The 10,199-nt window shown below is 44.7% G+C and overlaps 1 protein-coding gene across 1 annotated transcript in view; it reads right to left on the bottom strand.

Annotated features, from left to right (window-relative positions):
- Nucleotides 1-914: 914 nt before the first annotated feature.
- Nucleotides 915-10,199, bottom strand: part of LOC119972132 — a 660,627-nt gene continuing 651,342 nt past the window's right edge. Inside the window, exons 60-61 of the mRNA XM_038808465.1 lie at nucleotides 3,398-3,444; nucleotides 915-1,052 (exon numbers count right to left, since the gene is read on the bottom strand). Of these exons, the coding sequence (XP_038664393.1) occupies nucleotides 1,045-1,052; nucleotides 3,398-3,444 (55 nt within the window). The 3' untranslated portion in view covers nucleotides 915-1,044. The remainder of the gene's footprint in view (nucleotides 1,053-3,397; nucleotides 3,445-10,199) is intronic.

Genomic DNA, 10,199 nt, shown 5'->3' with positions numbered 1-10,199 from the left:
CCTGCCCTTATGAGATGGGGTGAGTTTGTGGACCCCCGATAGGTAAGATGGGGCATTGGCGGGGGGGGGGGGGGGGGGGTGGGGTCTGGAGGTCATGGTTGGGGTTCGAGAGATCGGGACGGCAATTAAAATGGTGCCCCGATCTCTTCCTGCATTGACAACCTCAGCTCGTGAGTAAGTCAGTGTGGCCTCGGTAGGGCATTCCCCGCAAAGCCTCCCCCCCTCTAAAAACAAAGTCCCAATTGGAAGCGGGGTCATTCTTGGCACTGCGGCTCTGAGAAACATTTTCATTAAATCACACCCATAATAGGTCTTTGAAGCTGGGCAACACTGTGGGGCTGGTGAGAATGAACCCCTCCACATGGCTGCCTTCAGCTGCAGCTGAACCCAGGCAAGAAGGAAAACATCTGAGCCTGCCAGTGCGTGGGCTGCTGGTCTGCTGTCAGCAGGCTGGTAAATCCGAGTCAGCCTTCAACAATTGGCTTTGTGGCCAATATCCTCAAATGGAAACTCATCACTTGCGGGTGAGTAATCCTGTTGTTTTCCCATCCCGCCTCCAAGAACATGCCCCAGGGTAGATTGGAGCCAGGAAACTGGAACATTCATTACCCACCACCCCTGTTCCCACGTCTAGAAGGGGCTAAAATCCAGTCCCGGAGCTCAGAAAATCACAGGTAGTGGATATGATTTCCTGAAATTGGATTCTCTGCAATTGCCAATCGACGCTGGGAGTGCCAAACCTCAGAATCACTAATGTGGAATTTTAGTCCGCAGTTTAAGTTTTCTTGCTGATCTTGTATCATCATAATTTAACTTATTTCTAACCAACTACATCTACTGGAATGTACATCAAGAAGGGATTATCATAATAATCAGAACTTAATGATATTTGGATTTCTTTTGCAAGTTTATTTATAAAAGTTCATTGAAAAGTCTTGACACGTAAGTATATCACTTCACTGTTTTGTACTTGATCATCAATGTTTTGTAGATATATCATTATGGTTGTTAGCTGTATAATTTGCAGATCTTTTATTTTGCTGACTAGGTTTCTGGAAAAGAATTTATTAACATAATTTTAATGAACAGTACATTAGATAAACTAATAGCTAACTGCAAAATATATGACTGCAATCTACATGTTGAATAATGTGCAGTCAGTTAATAAAAACATTAATTTAAAGCTAACATTTGCTCAAACTCCCATTTATTCCACGTATGTTGTACTGAAAATCTTATCAAAGCAGGTTTGGTTGACATTATTGTCTATACTCAAATTAATCTATTTTTGAATTAATGTGTGTACTTTTCACAGAAACATAGAAAACATACAGTGCAGAAAAGGCCCTTCGGCCCATCGAGTCTGCATTGCCGCATGATAGGCACCTGATCTGCCAATCCTAATCCCATTTGCCAACACCTTGAAGGTTAAGATGTGCCAATTGCTCATCCAGGTAGTTTTTAAAGGATGTGAGACAACCCGTCACTACTTCTCTGTGTGTTTCACTCCAAAGAAGTAGGTTTCTTGTTAGGGTGTCAGTCAAGCAGCCATTGTCCATTTATAAACTTTGACAGTAAGGACGATGGAAATGAGTAACAGTGCTGTACTCAGGAAGCATTTCAAACCCAATGAAGACCAATAAAGGTATTGCAGCAAATGGACACATGCTAATTGGGTGTGAGTGATATTACAGTCAAGAATTATTCTGTTATCATTAAACATTTAGACAGATGCACTTCCAGCAGAGGCCACTGAATAGTAATCAAGAGTGCTAAACCACCTACTGCTGCCAAACTGAGATCAGCTAACTCAGTCCAAAATAGAGATTGAACTAAGACTTCCTGTATAACACTGAGCTATTCAGTGAATAAACCTGGTGAACTCTTCATTTTCTTCGATGTATGTTTTCTATGTAAATCACTTTTACACAGTTAATCAAACAATTTTCCTGTTTAATTTTTATTGATCTCTCATGTCTGTCACCATTCTCTAAATGGGAACATGGATAGGTAGACATCCTGACTATTTGTATATTAATTTATGTACGTACCTTTGGCAGTCGAGGGCTCTGAGATGTTCTGAGCTTGTGAAAATTGACAGATAAAAGCAAGTACTTCTTTTAATAATGTGCTGTACTAAGTAGAATGGAAGTCCATGACATGAACCTACATATTCTCCAATGATAAAGTGGCTTTCACTCTGGTGGCACACCAAGTTTGGCAAATTACTGCGTGGAACTGCAGGCGTGAAACATATGCTTCTACAATTGGCATGGTGGCTTGGAGTACTAATAGCCAAGTGTTTGGTAAATTTGTAAAACTTGTCATGGAATTTTGAATAACTGGCTGAGTTGCATGTGGACGGAAATTGAGAGTAAGTTAAATAAAAATAGTTGCTTTCGCGCTTAACTAATATGGATCTTCAAAAATGTTCATTTATGCTTTACGGTTTGTGGGCTTCGCTGGCTGGGCCAGCATCTAATGCCCATCCCTAGTTGCATTTAAGAAGGTGGTGGTGAGCTGCCTTCTTAAACTGCTGCAGTCTATGTGGTGCAGGGTGCACCCAACAGCACTGTAAGAGGCCATCCAACTTAAAAGTAGCCACAGCAAGGAAGTTGGGGAGTGGGCACACGAGGTTAGAGGTGCCATCACTTCAATGTGTGATCATACGGCCTCATAATTTTCCAACCCGTTGGTGTGTCGAGGCCGTTATATCTCGCGAGAGACCTCTCGCAAGATTTGCGATACATGGGACACCTCGTAAGATCTACTGCGATCTCTTGGGACGTTAAGTTCTGGATCTCACCGTCCTTGGGCGGGATCCATACTTGCATGTTTAAGTAAGCAGTTAGCTTCACTTAAATATGTCTGTCCAGTAGTCTGTCCAGGGAGTTCCGGGATTTTGACCCAGCCACAGTGAAGAAGCAGTGTTATTGTTCCAAGTCAGGATAATGTATGGCTTGGAGGGAAACTTGCAGGTGCTGGTGTTCCCACTAATTGCTGAATGGATTTGAGGTGATTCACACCAGAGCCAGAGGCAACATGAGTAAACCATTGGCTTCAATGATGGCGGAAGCAAATTCAATGGTAACACTCAAAAAATTGCATTAAAACCCCCCCCCCCCAAAGATTTAAGGAAGAGCAGCGGATTGTAATTGATCAGATATCTCTACCTAAGAACTGACACAGATGGGCTAAACAGTGTTGCACCATTCATTCTACGATTCTATGATTTTAATTGGTGTAAATTCCTGGGCATTTATGGGATGTATTGATTCAGAAATGTGAATGTGTAAATTTATTTATTTTACTTGATGGGGAATGAATAGCTAAACAAACATTTTACTTGCTTCAGAGCTGTTCACATTGACTGATTGTAAATTAAATATATTCAAACCTCTTAAATAAAGCTGTACCACAGTTCCAATATCCAGAGTGAGCCACCTGAAAGAAATTCAAATCAATGAAAAGTGATATTGACTATCAAACAATTTAAAACCTGGACCATATATCGGATGAAATAATTAGACACTACAAGGGTAATTGGTTTAAAGAAATAGCACCCTGTCACGTTCAAGGTAGATCCTTGAGCAGTCTGTGGTCTCACATGTCTTCCTAAGGATATCAACAATCAGTCATATGCCTCAACATATTCATTTTAATGAGTGTGAAATTGTGCTGAGCTTTTCCCTGAATTTATGCTGTGTGTATACCTGATCTGCGATATGTGTTTGGTGTGTTATGGAGAAACTTAAATTTTTTTTTAATGCAGTTTGTAGTTTTGTTGGAGGCATCTCAATCACATATTGAGGTCTTTATTTAGATAGAGGTGATTTTTGTTTGATTTTTGGTTCAGTATCTGCTTCATCAGAACTCTTGGTACTTCTTGGGTCAGACATGATAACCCTGTAGTTTGTCCTCGTTCTTCAACATCATTGGCTCTCTTTCCATATTTCCCCGCCAGTAATTACCTGCTACCCACTAGGCCAGTGGTTCCTCCCCTCCCTTCAACTGATTTTGATTGCATAATTGAGTCAAGGTGTGTTCTATTCTGTCTCTAATAATCACATGTCGTTCTCCTCAGCTTTACGGAAACAAATGACAACTGGGATCATTAGCTCAGATTAAAGAGGGCAATCTTTATCTCAAAGAATAAACCCAATAACCTGCCTTTAGTTTGGCAAAATGCTGGTAGAAATGATGCATCAAGGTACTTCACATTGATTGGCAAGGTTTTATACCTGCGATCGCATACAGAATTGGAATGTTTTCTAATTTTGTTTGGTTGGGAGAGAAGAATTTAGGCAATTGCTTCTTAAGTTTGCATTGGCCTGATTTAAACATTGTATGAGGCAAATGACAGAATGATTGGAGTGAAAATAGGGGCAGAGTTGAAGCTTTGAGGAACATGGAGGTACAGATTCTGCCTGTAACCTGGAAGAAATGTTTACAAAGTGACCACCCAGTTTCCACAAATATAGCAGCTCACATTATGAGTGAAGATTACAGTATGCCAAATCAAAAGAATTACAAGTACACATTAGGAAAACAAAGGTAGTTTTAAGAGATTTTGCATAGGCAAACATTAAAATAAGGCATAGTTTTAAGTGGGTTTAATTTAATGTTTCTGTGAGTGGTTAAGTTCCGACTGTGTTTCTATTGTGCTTAGAGAGGGCTATAGCATGAAGAATAACTAAATGGCATAAGCATGAAGGTGTCATTTAGCAACCTGCAGCTTAAAAGATAGAGAAGCTTTTAAGTTTTAGTTAGCTAATTTGATTTAAGTTGAAGATGGGTCATGAGAAAGAAGGCAGCTCTCACAGCTCTGCCAGAAGCAGGTGGTTTCGAAGGCTATAGAGAGAACATTTCTCTCAGCCATGCTAGGAGAAAAGCCATACTATGGAGTAATGGGTAAAAAAGTAAGTGCAAAGATCTGAAGAGCAGCTGGTTAAGAAAACTAGAGAAATGAAGAGAAGCTTCCAAACAGTCTGAGGTTAAAGGTACTAGAACAGAGCACTACTCAGTAAAAGCACACATCTGAGAAGAAGGCTGAGATGTCAGAAAGATATCTGAAGTGATTTTCATGGTTTGCAAGATTTTATTATAGCCTCTGGAACATGAGTTGAAATAACTGGAAATCAGTGGCTGGATCTCAGAGTTTGTGTAAAAGCATTTAGGGCAAAGTAAATCTTAAAGGGGTGGTGTAAAATCCTGGACTGCATTCACTGTTAAAAGTGGAATAAAACTTGTGTTAGAAGACCTATTTGTAAAACCTAGACTGGAGTTCAGAATGCAAATCACTAAGGTAAAGGATTATCATGAGTGAAGATTTTAAAGCATATCTTTGGGAATGGAGTTTGGAAATTCTCATATGACAATCATCTGGGCAAATTTTGAGGAGATATCCACAGACACTAACTTGGGTTTAGAGGTGAGTGTGTATTTAGCCATAGTCATCTGGTGTGCTTGAAAGGGGCTTTGTGTTAAGGAGGCCATTGTAACTTAAGATGTACTTTGTAATCAATGTTAATCTTTAAATCAGTACAGCACAGAACAGGCCCTTCGGCCCTCAATGTTGTGCCGAGCATTGACCACCCTACTTAAACCCACGTAACCCGTATACCCTTAACCCAACAATCCCCCCATTAACCTTACACTACGGGCAATTTAGCATGGCCAATCCACCTAACCCGCACATCTTTGGACTGTGGGAGGAAACCGGAGCACCCGGAGGAAACCCACGCACACACGGGGAGGACGTGCAGACTCCACACAGACAGCGACCCAGCCGGGAATCGAACCTGGGACCCTGGAGCTGTGAAGCATTGATGCTAACCACCATGCTACCGTGAGGCCCCTTATCTGTGTGTATTTATTAAGCTAAGGAGGGACGGTAAAGGACTATGTATTATAATCCAATTTTTTCATGTTTATTAAATGTTTTTCTCTTGTTGTTAAAACTAATTAGTTGTCCTGTGACTCTGTTCCTCCACATTTTATATTAAAAAAATAAAAGTCACATTTGTTTGTGCCAGGGTTCCATTCTGGGATGTTCCTGCCCAATTATGACATCAATTGGGATCATAACATACATAATCTTGAAGGAAATATTAAGAGATGTGAAACCAAAAGAGAAATTGCTGGAAAATCTCAGCAGGTCTGGCAGCATCTGTAAGGAGAGAAAGAGTTAACGTTTCGAGTCCATATGATGCTTTGTCAAAGCTGGGCAAAAACTTAAGGGAGGTGGCTGCAGAGCATGTCAGTGGACTAGTAATCCTGAGGCCCGCGTTAATACTTTGGGAACACAGATCCAAGTCCCAACATGGCAGCTGAGAAATTTAAATTCAAGTAATAAATCTGTAATATGAAGCTAATCTTAGTGATTAGAGTCAATTGTTGAAAAAAACCATCACGCTCATGAATGTGATTCAGGGAAGGAAATAAGCTGTCCTTCTACCTGATCTGGCTTACATGTCACTTCGGACCGATAACAATGCGGTTGACTTTCAAATGTTCTCTTAAATGGCCTCGCAAGACACTCAGTTGTGTCAAAACCACTATGAAGTCTAAAAGGAATTAAACTGGCTGGACCACCTGGCATTGGTCGAGGCATCTGAAATGGCAAAGCAAAGCCAGCACTGTTGACTCTGCAAAGTCCTCCTTATTAATATCTGGGGCTTATGTCAAAATTGGCAGCGCTGTCCCACACATTAGTCAAGCAACAACCTGACATTTTGTACTCACAATCATTACTTACAGACAGTGTCACTGATGGTGTATTAGGCTATGAGCTGGGCTCACAAGTTTCCTTCCTGGGGTGCGGGTCATCCAACAATAAGCCCCCCCCCCCACCACCGACGAAAATGCAGCCCGTTGTGTGTGTATGTTGAACACCGTGCTTTTGAGTTAAGGCAGCTCAGAGTGGTGGCACTTCTCAGTTTGGAAATGCCTGACACTTACCCTAACAATTTTAGAGAATGGACAACACTAACATGAGGCAAATCTTCGAGAACTTTCAACATTCAGGCATTATCTAATAGATGCTACGTAACATTTACACAACAAGAATGGTAAGCGATTATCATCTCAAACGAAAAAACTACCGCCACCTCCCTTTGATGTTCAATAACATTACCATTGTCAAATCCCCATCATCAATATCCTGGCGGAAAGCATTAACCAGTAACTTAAATGGATCAGTTACATAGATACTGTGGCTACATAACACGCCATGGACTAAATATTCTCTGGTAACGCACTTTGTGACTCCTGAAAGGCTGCCCATCGCCGACAGACACAAGTTAGGAGTGTTATGCAATACTCCCCCTTGATGAGTGCAGCTCCAATAACAGTGGGTGAAGGTTTCTGGGCCCGTATGTCGCGGGCGCAAATCCCGTTATGCCCGCTAACTCTCAGTTTGAGATACATCCCCCCCCCGCAACACCCCCCGGCAAGCGACATAATCAGGTTTACACCCAGTGAGGACGTAAACCATGAATTTAAGTGATTTTAAATATTCATAAATGGCTTAACCCCATAGCTTCTGGGATCGTCAGATGTTCCAACCTGTCGGTGTGAAGTAATGCTGGCAGGGATCCCAACTGGGGGCTCAGTAGGGAGTATAGCCCCTGGATGGTGAGGAAAATGGCCGGGCAGTGCCTAACACAGCCATCTGGCACACTGGCATGCCAACCTAGCCACGTCAGGAGTAGCGCCAGGGGCATGGCCTCCAGGGAATACTATGGGTCGGGGGGTTTCCATTATGTGGGGATGTTGGCGATGATGGGCGGGAGTGGGAGATGATGCTCCAATGCCAGAGATGATGGGGGGAGGATGATGCCCCAATGCCAGAGTGGATGGGATGAGCAAAGGGGGTTCAGGTCATCCGAGAACAAAGAACAAAGAGAAGTACAGCACAGGAACAGGCCCTTCGGCCCTCCCAGCCTGCGCCAATCCAGATCCTTTATCCAAACCTGTAGCCTATTTTCTAAGGATCTACTTCCCTCTGTTCCCCACCCATTCATATATCTGTCTAGATGCATCTTAAATGATGCTATCATGCCTGCCTCTACCACCTCCGCTGGCAAAGTGTTCCAGGCACCCACCACCCTCTGCGTAAAAACCTTTCCACTCACATCTCCCTTAAACTTTCCCCTTCTCACCTTGAAATTGTGACCCCTTGTAATTGACAGCCCCACTCTTGGAAAAAGCTTGTTGCTATCCACCCTGTCCATACTTCTCATAATTTTGTAGACCTCAATCAGGTCCCCCTTCAACCTCTGTCTTTCCAACGAAAACAATCCTAATCTACTCAACCTTTCTTCATAGCTGGCAGCCTCCATACCAGGCAACATCCTGGTGAACCTCCTCTGCATCTTTTCCAAAGCATCCACATCCTTCTGGTAATGTGGCAACCAGAACTGCACGCAGTATTCCAAATGTGGCCTTACCAATATCCTATACAACTGTAAAATGACCTGCCGACTCTCATACTCAATACCCTGTCCGATGAAGGCAAGCATGCTGTATGCCTTCTTGACCACTCTATCGACCTGTGTTGCCACCTTCAGGGTACAATGGACCTGAATTCCCATATCTCTCTGTACATCAATTTTCCCCAGGACTCTTCCATTGACCGTATAGTCCGCTCTTGAATTGGATCTTCCAAAATGCATCACCTCGCATTTGCCTGGATTGAACATCCATCTGCCATTTCTCTGCCCAACTCTCCAATATATCAATATTTTGCTGTATTCTCTGACAGTCCCCCTCTCTATAGGTGACCATAATGTATTCTAACCGAACAGCTATGTTCAGTGCATAATGTATTATAACCGAACAGCTATGTTCAGCGCAGTGGTTGGGGCCGCTGCACTGCAGTTGGACATCTAGCAGCGTCCACAGCGACATCCCACAGTGGATGCAGGGGCAGCTGCAGCAGCAGAGGGAATGGCCGCGGAGTGGCCCGTTGTCGAGCAGCATGGGGGGGGGGGGGGGGGGAGGAGACATTGATGGTGGAGCCTAGGGTGTACCATGGCCGGATCTGTTTCGAGACACTGCCGGACATCACCTGCAGGAGGAGACTCCAGTTCAGCAGAGAGATGGTCGCACATATCTGCCACCCCGTGGCACACCTCGCCCCACGTGGAACGGGAGGAGGACACGCGATACCGGTTGCCATGAAGATGATGGTGGCACTTAACTTTTATGCAACAGGCTCCTTCCAGTCTCCGAGCGGGGACCTATCCGGGATATCGCAGGCATCGGTCCACAGGTGCATCCGGGATGTGACCGACGCCCTGTTTGCCATCGCCGACCGCTACATCACCTTTCCCGAGGACCGAGCAAATCAAGAAGCACGAGCCTGTGCATTTGCCAACGTGGCCGGGATACCGATGGTCCAGGGAGTGATTGATTGTGTTCACGTCCCCATGCTTCCGCCTGCAGGGAAGTGTTCATTAACAGGAGAGGGACATACTCCATGAACATCCAGGTGGTATGCGACCCCCACATGAAGATCATGCACGTGTGCGCAAGGTTCCCTGGGCGTGTGCATGATGCGTACATTCTTGCGCAGTCGTTCATCCATGCTATGTTTGAGGGACGGCCCCACCAGCTGAGGGGCTGGTTGCTGGGCGACAGGGGTTATCCACTGAGGTCTTGGCTGATGACGCCCATACGGAGGCCTCAGACCAACGCGGAGACCCTTTACAATGAGGCCCATGCAGCAACCAGGGGTGTGGTGGAGAGCTATTTTGGTCTTCTGAAAATGAGATTCAGGTGCCTGGGCCGCTCCGGAGGGGCCCTGCAGTACCAGCCTGAGAGGGTCGCTTGCATTGTCGTGGTCAGCTGTGCGCTGCACAACATTGCAATGCAGAGGGGAGATGCCCTGGTGGAGGAGTCGGAGGGAGAAGCCACTGGCAGTGGTGCCAACACGGAGGAGGAGGAGGAGGAGGAGGAGGAGGAGGAGGTGGAGGAGGAGGTGGAGGAGGTTGGTGGTGCGTCGGGCGCAGCACACAGATATGACCAGGGTGCTGGTAATGTCCAGGAGGCTGCACGACGGCACCAGCGAGGACAGCGGGCACGCAACGCGTTGGTGGCTGCAAGATTCACGTGTTGCGTGCGACGGCATCGCTGAACATTACCACTACCACCTGCATCGCCAGTCGTGCAGACGGACAGCACACAACTCCCAGCAC

This window comes from Scyliorhinus canicula, chromosome 10 (genome assembly GCF_902713615.1).
Source record: "Scyliorhinus canicula chromosome 10, sScyCan1.1, whole genome shotgun sequence".
In the NCBI taxonomy this organism is placed as follows: domain Eukaryota; kingdom Metazoa; phylum Chordata; class Chondrichthyes; order Carcharhiniformes; family Scyliorhinidae; genus Scyliorhinus; species Scyliorhinus canicula.
The sequence above is the reverse complement of the archived record's forward strand: the minus strand, read 5'-3'. Positions and strand labels throughout refer to the sequence as shown.